The 13453-nt window shown below is 47.0% G+C and overlaps 2 protein-coding genes across 10 annotated transcripts in view; one reads left to right on the top strand and one right to left on the bottom strand.

Moving 5' to 3' along the window:
• The window catches only part of LOC109887949 (condensin complex subunit 3), a 66722-nt gene extending 62584 nt beyond the window's left edge, over positions 1–4138 (bottom strand). For 4 of the 9 annotated variants that reach the window (XM_031814860.1, XM_031814857.1, XM_031814862.1 and 1 more), the window contains exons 1-4: positions 4044–4138; positions 3272–3389; positions 2491–2706; positions 233–461 (exon numbers count right to left, since the gene is read on the bottom strand). In XM_031814860.1, the coding sequence (XP_031670720.1) occupies positions 233–461; positions 2491–2706; positions 3272–3379 (553 nt within the window). In that variant the 5' untranslated portion in view covers positions 3380–3389; positions 4044–4138. Of the gene's footprint in view, positions 1–44; positions 181–232; positions 462–2490; positions 2707–3271; positions 3390–3755; positions 3874–3924 lie in introns of those variants that run through there. The other 5 variants (XM_031814864.1, XM_031814859.1, XM_031814858.1 and 2 more) reach the window with 5 other exon arrangements.
• A 9269-nt stretch (positions 4139–13407) lies between these two features.
• The window catches only part of LOC116360087 (trichohyalin), a 35096-nt gene continuing 35050 nt past the window's right edge, over positions 13408–13453 (top strand). Inside the window, exon 1 of the mRNA XM_031814612.1 lies at positions 13408–13453. This exon is cut by the window's right edge and continues 572 nt beyond it. The gene's annotated coding sequence lies outside the window, so the exon portion shown is untranslated.

Raw genomic sequence — 13453 nt, forward strand, 5'->3', positions numbered from 1 at the left:
GCCAGAGAGGTCTGGACCCTGACAGTGTGTAGTAGTATCAGTACCATTAACAGTGGGACATTGGTGGTTCTGTGGTTCCTGTAGTCGAGCCATGGCCAGAGAGGTCTGGACCCTGACAGTGTGTAGTAGTATCAGTACCATTAACAGTGGGACATTGGTGGTTCTGTGGTTCCTGTAGTCGAGCCATGGCCAGAGAGGTCTGGACCCTGACAGTGTGTAGTAGTATCAGTACCATTAACAGTGGGACATTGGTGGTTCTGTGGTTCCTGTAGTCGAGCCATGGCCAGAGAGGCCTGGATCCTGACGTTGGGGAACTTGTCCGTGACTCGGACCAACATGGCCTGGTGGATACCGTCAAACAGGTCATCATCGATCTGGGCGTTCTCCGCCATGCTGCCTAGCAACTTGTTGATCAGCTGACACACACGGAACCTCACCGCGTGGCTGTTGGCCTTGTGGGACTGAAGGGGAGGGGGGGGGGGGGGGGGGGGAAGTAGCATCAAGAGAAGTAGCATCAATACCTTGACTACTGGCATTGTAGATGTCCTGATCAGTCCAGTGGTACAGTCAGAGTAGTGTTGTCATGACACCAGTATCACCAGACTACAACGATTAATAGTTTCCACAGCAGTCCTTTAAGATCCTGGTTTATATCAGATACTGTGACAGGCTGTCTGTGTCCCAACAGGCCTCCTATCCAGTGTAAAGGGTAAATACTAACATATAGTCCTGAGCCGTATACCGATAGTTCTACCGACTGGTTTATATCAGATACTGTGACAGGCTGTCTGTGTCCCAACAGGCCTCCTAGCCAGTATAAAGGGTAAATACTAACATATAGTCCTGAGCCGTATACCGATAGTTCTACCGACCTAAATACTAACATATAGTCCTGAGCCGTATACCGATAGTTCTACCGACCTTGTGCCATCCTGGGATAACACTGACACTCAACACACTTCATTTTCAATCTGAAGGTTAGCAATGCTAACGAGTACATGTAAAATCCCATAGTGAACGCTAGCTAAATGCTAACGGTTTTATGACAAACTATTTGCCTGGACAGACATCCCAGCTCATTAAGTTAAACAAGTAACTCAAATTCTACTCAGTTTTCTACACAAAACAAATATGTCCTCTGTCACCATTATCACGTCACACTGTGTGGTGTTACCTAAATCAATCTAGATATCAACCTGTCCTCTGTCACCATTATCACGTCACACTGTGTGGTGTTACCTAAATCAATCTAGATATCAACCGGTCCTCTGTCACCATTATCACGTCACACTGTGTGGTGTTACCTAAATCAATCTAGATATCAACCTGTCCTCTGTCACCATTATCACGTCACACTGTGTGGTGTTACCTAAATCAATCTAGATATCAACCGGTCCTCTGTCACCATTATCACGTCACACTGTGTGGTGTTACCTAAATAAATCTAGATATCAACCGGTCCTCTGTAACCATTATCACGTCACACTGTGTGGTGTTACCTAAATCAATCTAGATATCAACCTGCCCTCTGTAACCATTATCACCCCGGGTATATGGTATACAGCCCTAGTCTACTACCATAGGGCCCTGGTTAAAACAATGCAGAACAGAAGAGGTATATGGTATACAGCCCTAGTCTACTACCATAGGGCCCTGGTTAAAACAATGCAGTACAGAAGAGATAGTTCATAGCCCTAGTCTACTACCATAGGGCCCTGGTTAAAGCAATGCAGTACAGAAGAGGTATATGGTATACAGCCCTAGTCTACTACCATAGGGCCCTGGTTAAAGCAATGCAGAACAGAAGAGGTATATGGTATACAGCCCTAGTCTACTACCATAGGGCCCTGGTTAAAACAATGCAGTACAGAAGAGATAGTTCACAGCCCTAGTCTACTACCATAGGGCCCTGGTTAAAACAATGCAGAACAGAAGAGGTATATGGTATACAGCCCTAGTCTACTACCATAGGGCCCTGGTTAAAGCAATGCAGTACAGAAGAGGTATATGGTATACAGCCCTAGTCTACTACCATAGGGCCCTGGTTAAAGCAATGCAGAACAGAAGAGGTATATGGTATACAGCCCTAGTCTACTACCATAGGGCCCTGGTTAAAACAATGCAGTACAGAAGAGATAGTTCACAGCCCTAGTCTACTACCATAGGGCCCTGGTTAAAGCAATGCAGTACAGAAGAGGTATATGGTATACAGCCCTAGTCTACTACCATAGGGCCCTGGTTAAAGCAATGCAGTACAGAAGAGGTATATGGTATACAGCCCTAGTCTACTACCATAGGGCCCTGGTTAAAGCAATGCAGAACAGAAGAGGTATATGGTATACAGCCCTAGTCTACTACCATAGGGCCCTGGTTAAAGCAATGCAGTACAGAAGAGGTATATGGTATACAGCCCTAGTCTACTACCATAGGGCCCTGGTTAAAAGCAATGCAGAACAGAAGAGATAGTTCGGGACTCAAGAGTTGTCCTACCTCCAACAGGAAGTTGAACATGTAACTGAGGAAGGGGTTCTCGTCCTCTTCTTCATCCTCCTCCTCTCCTCCCTCGGCGGAAGGCGTATGGAAGCTGGTGGAGAATTTGGAGACGAACTCTATCACGTTCTCCACAGCCGGTTCTCTCTTGTACACGATCATGGCATGTTTCAGGTACTGGATAAACTCCTCGTGGAACAATGTCTTGTCCTCTAACTAGAGACAGGACAGACAGGCAGACACACGGGGACAGACAGGCAGACACACGGGGACAGACAGGCAGACACACGGGGACAGACAGGCAGACACACGGGGACAGACAGGCAGACACACGGGGACAGACAGGCAGACACACGGGGACAGACAGGCAGACACACGGGGACAGGCAGACACACAGGACAGACACACAGAAAGCAGGTTGGGTAAGGATGGTGGTTCTCTTACTGATAATAAAGAGGACTAACAGAAACAGTGATTTAAACATGTGTGTGTGTACCTTGTTGTACAGTATGTGTGTGTGTGTGTGTGTATACATAGGGAGTATTTCCTAGCTACTGTGCTTCTACACCTGCATTGCTTGCTGTTTGGGGGTTTTAGGCTGGGTTTCTGTACAGCACTTTAAGACATCAGCTGATGTAAGAATGGCTTTAAAAAGAAATTTGGTTGATTGTATAGGTGTGTGTGTTTACAGGTGTTTTTTGTGTTTATCGGCGTGTGTACCTTGTTGTACATTATGTGTGTGTGTTTACAGGTGTTTGTGTGTGTTTATCGGCGTTTGTACCTTGTTGTATGTGTTCTTGAGACTGGCCACCAGTTTAGCCTTGTTGTTGTGTCCTTTCTGAGCACGTTGAAACGCCTCTTTTATCGCCAACTCACTTTCCCCAGTCATCTTTTCTCTCCTGGAGAAACAAAACGGACAGCTACAACCTTGTCATTCAAACACAGGTATTAAAACTACACTAGCTGGCTAGTTAGCACAACAACAAAAGGACAATAAGCCTAGTTAACGTATTCTACAATGAAGGGAAACAGTCGAGGTATGTGACCGGAAAATTGGGTTAAACATCCAACAACAAGCATTGTTTGTGGCTATTCGACGTTAATTTAGTTACCTAGTAACATTATTTAGTTACCTAGGAACGCTATTTCGCTACCATAGTCGTAGCAGCTACAGTATTAACGACGTTGGTTATCTAACTCTAGTTTTATTAGCGAAACTTTCTTTAAAAATGACACCATTTCACTATTCCAGACGAATATCTCACCCGTCCTCTTCGGCTAGAATAGTTCTCACATAAAGTCCTCTATTATCCAATTAATTAACCGTTTTAAAAGCAAAACATTTTTTTGCTTGCTAACGAAGCTAACCGGCTAACGTTTCTCGCCACTCCTCAAGCTCCCTGCGGACAGGAAAAACATCGTCTCAAGACGTACCAAAGAGGTTGGAAACCGGGGAATGATATGTTTCACAAAAGCATTAATATTGCCAATATAGTTTATTTCGTAAATAAATAACAGATCAATAATAAATTGCAATTTCCGTTTGTTCTTACTTGCTATTGACAACTCGAGTCGTTTCTGCGTCTGCCGCCTGTTTTCAAATGTAACTGCCAGTCTCGCGAGAGGCGAGATTTGTGTTGGCTACGTCATTCCCCTTCTTTTTATTTTTTAAATTTTATTTCACCTTAATTTAACCAGTTCGGCCAGTTGACGACCCAGACCAAGATAAAGCAAAGCAGTGTGACACAAACAACAACACAAACAACAACACAGAGTTACACATGGAGTAAACAAACGTACAGTCAATAATACAATAGAAGAAAAAAAAGGCTCTACGCAGCTCCTTGTAAAAAATATTTTTTCCCTCTCCCTCATCATGTGGCTTACCGATCTTTCACAAGTCGGAGTGTGAATAATATTTGTTATTTTTTTTTTACAACAAAATGGGAATATAAATAATTGCACCACCATCTAACCCTAAATACACACCACTATCCCCAACAAACCCACCACCCCTTCCCACTACTTTGGCCCTAACAGAACACCGTGCCGGCCGTCTGCCTGGGAGGATGTAAACACTTCTCTCAAACCCCCCCCGTATTTCAAACTATAATCTCTGACACCCAAAACACTTCTCTACTGCTGCTTTCACCAAATCAAACTTCTGGGAGATTCCACTCCATCTGTGAGATACAATGAATTACCATAGCAAATAACACATGATTGGGGCGGCAGGTAGCCTAGTGGTTAGAGCGTAGAAGCGGCAGGTAGCCTAGTGGTTAGAGTGTAGAGGAGGCAGGTAGCCTAGTGGTTAGAGTATAGAGGAGGTAGGTAGTCTAGTGGTTAGAGTGTAGAGGAGGCAGGTAGCCTAGTGGTTAGAGTGTATAGGAGGCAGGTAGCCTAGTGGTTAGAGTGTAGAGGAGGCAGGTAGTCCAGTGGTTAGAGTGTAGAGAAGGCAGGTAGTCCAGTGGTTAGAGTGTATAGGAGGCAGGTAGCCTAGTGGTTAGAGTGTAGAGGAGGCAGGTAGTCTAGTGGTTAGAGTGTGGAGGAGGCAGGTAGTCTAGTGGTTAGAGTGTAGAGGAGGCAGGTAGCCTAGTGGTTAGAGTGTAGAGGAGGCAGGTAGTCTAGTGGTTAGAGTGTAGAGGAGGCAGGTAGTCTAGTGGTTAGAGTGTAGAGGAGGCAGGTAGCCTAGTGGTTAGAGTGTAGAGGAGGCAGGTAGCATAGTGGTTAGAGTGTAGAGGAGGCAGGTAGCCTAGTGGTTAGAGTGTAGAGGAGGTAGGTAGTCTAGTGGTTAGAGTGTAGGGGAGGCAGGTAGTCTAGTGGTTAGAGGTGGCATGTAGTCTAGTGGTTAGAGTGTAGAGGAGGCAGGTAGTCTAGTGGTTAGAGTGTAGGGGTGGCAGGTAGTCTAGTGGTTAGAGTGTAGAGGAGACAGGTAGCCTAGTGGTTAGAGGAGGCAGGTAGCCTAGTGGTTAGAGTGTAGAGGAGGCAGGTAGCCTAGTGGTTAGAGGAGGCAGGTAGCCTAGTGGTTAGAGGAGGCAGGTAGCCTAGTGGTTAGAGGTGGCAGGTAGTCTAGTGGTTAGAGTGTGGAGGAGGCAGGTAGTCTAGTGGTTAGAGTGTAGAGGAGGCAGGTAGCCTAGTGTTTAGAGGAGGCAGGTAGCCTAGTGGTTAGAGTGTAGAGGAGGCAGGTAGCCTAGTGGTTAGAGTGTAGAGGAGGCAGGTAGCCTAGTGGTTAGAGGAGGCAGGTAGCCTAGTGGTTAGAGGTGGCAGGTAGCCTAGTGGTTAGAGTGTGGAGGAGGCAGTTAGTCTAGTGGTTAGAGTGTAGAGGAGGCAGGTAACCTAGTGGTTAGAGTGTAGTGGCGGCAGGTAACCTAGTGGTTAGAGTGTAGAGGTGGCAGGTAGCCTAGTGGTTAGAGGAGGCAGGTAGCCTAGTGGTTAGAGGAGGCAGGTAGCCTAGTGGTTAGAGGAGGCAGGTAGTCTAGTGGTTAGAGGTGGCAGGTAGCCTAGTGGTTAGAGTGTGGAGGAGGCAGTTAGTCTAGTGGTTAGAGTGTAGAGGAGGCAGGTAACCTAGTGGTTAGAGTGTAGTGGCGGCAGGTAACCTAGTGGTTAGAGTGTAGAGGTGGCAGGTAGCCTAGTGGTTAGAGGAGGCAGGTAGCCTAGTGGTTAGAGGAGGCAGGTAGCCTAGTGGTTAGAGGTGGCAGGTAGCCTAGTGGTTAGAGTGTGGAGGAGGCAGTTAGTCTAGTGGTTAGAGTGTAGAGGAGGCAGGTAACCTAGTGGTTAGAGTGTAGTGGCGGCAGGTAACCTAGTGGTTAGAGTGTAGAGGTGGCAGGTAGCCTAGTGGTTAGAGGAGGCAGGTAGCCTAGTGGTTAGAGGAGGCAGGTAGCCTAGTGGTTAGAGGAGGCAGGTAGTCTAGTGGTTAGAGTGTTGATGAGGCAGGTAGTCTAGTGGTTAGAGTGTAGAGGAGGCAGGTAACCTAGTGGTTAGAGTGTAGTGGCGGCAGGTAACCTAGTGGTTAGAGTGTAGAGGTGGCAGGTATCCTAGTGGTTAGAGGAGGCAGGTAGCCTAGTGGTTAGAGGAGGCAGGTAGCCTAGTGGTTAAAGGAGGCAGGTAGTCTAGTGGTTAGAGTGTAGAGGAGGCAGGTAGTCTAGTGGTTAGAGTGTAGAGGAGGCAGGTAGTCTAGTGGTTAGAGTGTAGAGGAGGCAGGTAGCCTAGTGGTTAGAGTGTAGAGGAGGCAGGTAGCCTAGTGGTTAGAGTGTAGAGGAGGCAGGTAGTCTAGTGGTTAGAGTGTAGAGGAGGCAGGTAGCCTAGTGGTTAGAGTGTAGAGGAGGCAGGTAGCCTAGTGGTTAGAGTGTAGGGGAGGCAGGTAACCTAGTGGTTAGAGTGTAGAGGAGGCAGGTAGCCTAGTGGTTAGAGTGTAGGGGAGGCAGGTAGTCTAGTGGTTAGAGTGTAGAGGAGGCAGGTAGCCTCGTGGTTAGAGGAGGCAGGTAGCCTAGTGGTTAGAGGAGGCAGGTAGCCTAGTGGTTAGAGTGTAGAGGAGGCAGGTAGCCTAGTGGTTAGAGTGTAGAGGAGGCAGGTAGTCTAGTGGTTAGAGGAGGCAGGTAGTCTAGTGGTTAGAGGAGGTAGGTAGTCTAGTGGTTAGAGTGTAGAGGAGGCAGGTAGCCTAGTGGTTTGAGTGTTGAGGAGGCAGGTAGCCTAGTGGTTAGAGTGTAGAGGTGGCAGGTAGCCTAGTGGTTAAAGTGTGGAGGAGGCAGGTAGCCTAGTGGTTAGAGTGTAGAGGAGGTAGGTAGCCTAGTGGTTAGAGGAGGCAGGTAGCCTAGTGGTTAGAGTGTAGAGGAGGCAGGTAGCCTAGTGGTTAGAGTGTAGAGGAGGCAGGTAGTCTAGTGGTTAGAGTGTAGAGGAGGCAGGTAGCCTAGTGGTTAGAGTGTAGAGGAGGCAGGTAGTCTAGTGGTTAGAGTGTAGAGGAGGCAGGTGGCCTAGTGGTTAGAGGAGGCAGGCAGCCTAGTGGTTAGAGTGTAGAGGAGGCAGGTAGCCTAGTGGTTAGAGGAGGCAGGTAGCCTAGTGGTTAGAGTGTAGAGGAGGCAGGTAGCCTAGTGGTTAGAGGATTGGGCCAATAATCGGGAAGGTTGCTGGATCGAATCCCCGAGGTGACAATGTATAACTCTGTCATTTTGCCCCTGAACAAGGCAGTTAACCCACTGTTCCCCACGGCCGTGTAGGGGAGGCAGGTAGTCTAGTGGTTAGAGGTGGCAGGTAGTCTAGTGGTTAGAGTGTAGAGGAGGCAGGTAGTCTAGTGGTTAGAGTGTAGAGGAGGCAGGTAGTCTAGTGGTTAGAGTGTAGAGGAGGCAGGTAGCCTAGTGGTTAGAGTGTAGAGGAGGCAGGTAGTCTAGTGGTTAGAGTGTAGAGGAGGCAGGTAGTCTAGTGGTTAGAGTGTAGAGGAGGCAGGTGGCCTAGTGGTTAGAGGAGGCAGGCAGCCTAGTGGTTAGAGTGTAGAGGAGGCAGGTAGCCTAGTGGTTAGAGGAGGCAGGTAGCCTAGTGGTTAGAGTGTAGAGGAGGCAGGTAGCCTAGTGGTTAGAGTGTAGAGGTGGCAGGTAGCCTAGTGGTTAGAGGAGGCAGGTAGCCTAGTGGTTAGAGTGTAGAGGAGGCAGGTAGCCTAGTGGTTAGAGGATTGGGCCAATAATCGGGAAGGTTGCTGGATCGAATCCCCGAGGTGACAATGTATAACTCTGTCATTTTGCCCCTGAACAAGGCAGTTAACCCACTGTTCCCCACGGCCGTTACTGTAAATTAGAATTTGTTCTTTAACTGGTTAAATGTTTTTGTTTGAATTTGAAGAAATCTTAACTAGGTTAAATTATGTTTCCTCATCCTCTCTGGCTCTCTCTCTCTCTCTTCAGGACTTCTCTCAAAAACCACTGTAGTTTTTCTGCACTAAATACAGAATTTAAAAATATATATTTTTGACATGGCTGCAGGAAAAAGCTGTTTCAGTTGTTTGAAAAATGCTAAATTCTTCAACTTATGTATGGGGGTTCATCCCCGCTCAAGGCCACCCCCCAGCCATCCACACCTAGTACTTTGTGCCTCCTCCGATTTTGGTGGTGCATGACGCCCCTGAAAGCACTATAGCGGGTTCTCTAGGCACTCAGAGAATTGCGAATATAACCCCCTTCACCCCACAATGGACATTTATCCTCCCTGCCCTCGCCGCCAATGGACAGTTATCCGCCTGGGCCTCCATCGCCCTGCTGTTCACAATGGACATTTATCCGCCTGGGCCTCCATCGCCCTGCCGTTCACAATGGACAGTTATCCGCCTGGGCCTCCATCGCCCTGCTGTTCACAATGGACATTTATCCGCCTGGGCCTCCATCGCCCTGCCCCTCACAATGGACATTTATCCACCTGGGCCTCCATCGCCCTGCCCCTCGCAATGGACATTTATCAACCTGGGCCTCCATCGCCCTGCCCCTCGCAATGGACATTTATCCACCTGGGCCTCCATCGCCCTGCCGTTCACAATGGACATTTATCTGCCTGCATGACATGAGCTGAGACTGCCATAAATAAAATATTTTCTGAAATGTGAAATTTACTTATTTTTCTATTTTGAGTAAGCCTAAATGTGTTATTTATTTTATAGACTTGCTAATGTTTATAATGTTTTGTCATTATGGGATATTGTGTGAAGATTGATGAGGGGGATTTTATTTATTTATTTTTATCCATTGTAGAATAAAGGCTGTAAAGTTACAAAATGTGGATAAAAGTCAAGGGGTCTGAATTCTTTCAGTGTGTCTCTATCTGCCAGGCCGTCTGTCTGCCTGTCTGTTGTTTCCCGGGCTGTGAAGGCCGCAGCTGTTGGCGCGCTGGCAGCTGTACGGTAAGGAATGGAGGTCAGAACAGAACACACCCGTGGGAAAGGCACGAGGCTCCACTCTGTCTCTGCTCACCAAACCGCTGTATTCCTGTTATTGAGGTCAGCAGCGGGAACTCCAGGATGTATGGAGTGATAGAATAGTAATGGCTATACAGCAGCTTGTATCACTACAGACCCTGGTTCGAATCCAGGCTGTATCACAGAGGTCTAAACTACAGAGCCTGGTTCGAATCCAGGCTGTATCACAGAGGTCTAAACTACAGAGCCTGGTTCGAATCCAGGCTGTATCACAGAGGTCTAAACTACAGAGCCTGGTTCGAATCCAGGCTGTATCACAGAGGTCTAAACTACAGAACCTGGTTCGAATCCAGGCTGTATCACAGAGGTCTAAACTACAGAGCCTGGTTCGAATCCAGGCTGTATCACAGAGGTCTAAACTACAGAGCCTGGTTCGAATCCAGGCTGTATCACAGAGGTCTAAACTACAGAGCCTGGTTCGAATCCAGGCTGTATCACAGAGGTCTAAACTACAGAGCCTGGTTCGAATCCAGGCTGTATCACAGAGGTCTAAACTACAGAACCTGGTTCGAATCCAGGCTGTATCACAGAGGTCTAAACTACAGAGCCTGGTTCGAATCCAGGCTGTATCACAGAGGTCTAAACTACAGAGCCTGGTTCGAATCCAGGCTGTATCACAGAGGTCTAAACTACAGAGCCTGGTTCGAATCCAGGCTGTATCACAGAGGTCTAAACTACAGAGCCTGGTTCGAATCCAGGCTGTATCACAGAGGTCTAAACTACAGAGCCTGGTTCGAATCCAGGCTGTATCACAGAGGTCTAAACTACAGAGCCTGGTTCGAATCCAGGCTGTATCACAGAGGTCTAAACTACAGAGCCTGGTTCGAATCCAGGCTGTATCACAGAGGTCTAAACTACAGAACCTGGTTCGAATCCAGGCTGTATCACAGAGGTCTAAACTACAGAGCCTGGTTCGAATCCAGGCTGTATCACAGAGGTCTAAACTACAGAGCCTGGTTCGAATCCAGGCTGTATCACAGAGGTCTAAACTACAGAGCCTGGTTCGAATCCAGGCTGTATCACAGAGGTCTAAACTACAGAGCCTGGTTCGAATCCAGGCTGTATCACAGAGGTCTAAACTACAGAGCCTGGTTCGAATCCAGGCTGTATCACAGAGGTCTAAACTACAGAGCCTGGTTCGAATCCAGGCTGTATCACAGAGGTCTAAACTACAGAGCCTGGTTCGAATCCAGGCTGTATCACAGAGGTCTAAACTACAGAACCTGGTTCGAATCCAGGCTGTATCACAGAGGTCTAAACTACAGAGCCTGGTTCGAATCCAGGCTGTATCACAGAGGTCTAAACTACAGAGCCTGGTTCGAATCCAGGCTGTATCACAGAGGTCTAAAGGCACTGCATCTCAGTGCTAGAGGATTCACTACAGACCCTGGTTCGAATCCAGGCTGTATCACAGAGGTCTAAAGGCACTGTATCTCAGTGCTAGAGGCGTCACTACAGACCCTGGTTCGAATCCAGGCTGTATCACAGAGGTCTAAAGGCACTGCATCTCAGTGCTAGAGGAGTCATTACAGACACTGGTTCGAATCCAGGCTGTATCACAGAGGTCTAAAGGCACTGCATCTCAGTGCTAGAGGAGTCACTACAGACCCTGGTTCGAATCCAGGCTGTATCACAGAGGTCTAAAGGCACTGTATCTCAGTGCTAGAGGCATCACTACAGACCCTGGTTCGAATCCAGGCTGTATCACAGAGGTCTAAGGGCACTGCATCTCAGTGCTAGAGAAGTCACTACAGACCCTGGTTCGAATCCAGGCTGTATCACAGAGGTCTAAGGGCACTGCATCTCAGTGCTAGAGGTGTCACTACAGACACCCTGGTTCGAATCCAGGCTGTATCACAGAGGTCTAAGGGCACTGCATCTCAGTGCTAGAGGCATCATTACAGACACCCTGGTTCGAATCCAGGCTGTATCACCACCGGCCCGGGATTGGGAGTCCCATAGGCGCACATTTGGCCCAGCGTCGTCAGGCCTGTCATTGTAAATAAGCATTTGATCTTAACTGAGGTGCCTAGTTAAATTTATTTTTATTTGACCTTTATTTAACTAGGCAAGTCAGTTAAGAACAAATTCTTATTTTCAATGACGGCCTAGGAACAGTGGGTTAACTGCCTGTTCAGGGGCAGAACGACAGATTTGTACCTTGTCAGCTCGGGGGTTTGAACTTGCAACCTTCAGGTTACTAGGCCAACGCTCTAACCACTAGGCTACCCTTAAAGGTTAATTTTTAAAAATATATGCATTTAGGCCAGCCTAGGATATTAACCTGCCGCGCATGGGCATCCTACAGATGTAGGGTATTAATTTGCTATAACAGGAAAATAATCATGCAGGAAATGTGAATTAAATGTGGATATATATATAACTAATGGACATGTTTAGTTAACATGAAAATTACAAACTTTAGAAGCCTTTTACAACCTTGAATATACTACTATTAGTGATCAAATTAAGAGTCCTACATCTGTATGTAGGGCTGTATCTGGGATGTTAACCCGCTGTGCATTGACCTCCTGCAGGGCTAGATATAGGATGTTATCCCGCTGTGCATTGACCTCCTACAGGGCTAGATCTAGGATGTTAACCCGCTGTGCATTGACCTCCTGCAGGGCTAGATATAGGATGTTAACCCGCTGTGCATTGACCTCCTACAGGGCTAGATCTAGGATGTTAACCCGCTGTGCATTGACCTCCTACAGGGCTAGATCTAGGATGTTAACCCGCTGTGCATTGACCTCCTACAGGGCTAGATATAGGATATTAACCCACTGTGCATTGACCTCCTGCAGGGCTAGATATAGGATGTTAACCCGCTGTGCATTGACCTCCTACAGGGCTAGATCTAGGATGTTAACCCACTGTGCATTGACCTCCTACAGGGCTAGATCTAGGATGTTAACCCGCTGTGCATTGACCTCCTACAGGGCTAGATCTAGGATGTTAACCCGCTGTGCATTGACCTCCTGCAGGGCTAGATATAGGATATTAACCCGCTGTGCATTGACTTCCTACAGGGCTTTATCTAGGATATTAACCCGCTGTGCATTGACCTCCTGCAGGGCTAGATATAGGATATTAACCCGCTGTTCATTGAATGATAGAATGTGATATAGGATAGAATGTGATATAGGATAGAATGTGATATAGGATAGAATGTGATCTAGGATAGAATGTGATACAGGATAGAATGTGCTCTAGGAGGGAATGTGATACAGGATAGAAAGTGCTACAGGATAGAATGTGATACAGGATAGAATGTGATACAGGATAGAATGTGATACTGGATAGAATGTGATCTAGGATATAATGTGATACAGGATAGAATGTGATCTAGGATAGAATGTGATACAGGATAGAATGTGATACAGGATATAATGTGATACTGGATAGAATGTGATCTAGGATATAATGTGATACAGGATAGAATGTGATCTAGGATAGAATGTGATACAGGATAGAATGTGATACAGGATAGAATGTGATATAGGATAGAATGTGATACAGGATATAATGTGATACTGGATAGAATGTGATCTAGGATATAATGTGATACAGGATAGAATGTGATCTAGGATAGAATGTGATCTAGGATAGAATGTGATACAGGATAGAATGTGATACAGGATAGAATGTGATATAGGATAGAATCCCTTTTGAATTAAAACGTTGATAGAGGCTATACTGGACCTAGTGAATAGGTCTAGAATAATAAATATGGACTTATTAAACAGACTTATCACTGGAATAGGCAGGGAGTTCACCTGCAAATACTCCTGAAGAATCTATGCAATAAGTCAATTGATTAATTGAAACGCCTTTCACCCTGTGTGCGTGTGTGTGTGTGTTTATGTGTGTGCGTGCGTATGTTTTGTGTGAGTGTGTGTGTGGAGCGACACTACAGCAGAACCGGGGAGGGGCGTAGCAGCACTGCAGCAGTGCGCTCTGCTCGAGAGGGAGAGCGCGAGCTGTCTACGGTAATGTGCCATACGCCCT

Source organism: Oncorhynchus kisutch, unplaced genomic scaffold (assembly GCF_002021735.2).
Source record: "Oncorhynchus kisutch isolate 150728-3 unplaced genomic scaffold, Okis_V2 Okis07a-Okis12b_hom, whole genome shotgun sequence".
Lineage (NCBI taxonomy): Eukaryota > Metazoa > Chordata > Actinopteri > Salmoniformes > Salmonidae > Oncorhynchus > Oncorhynchus kisutch.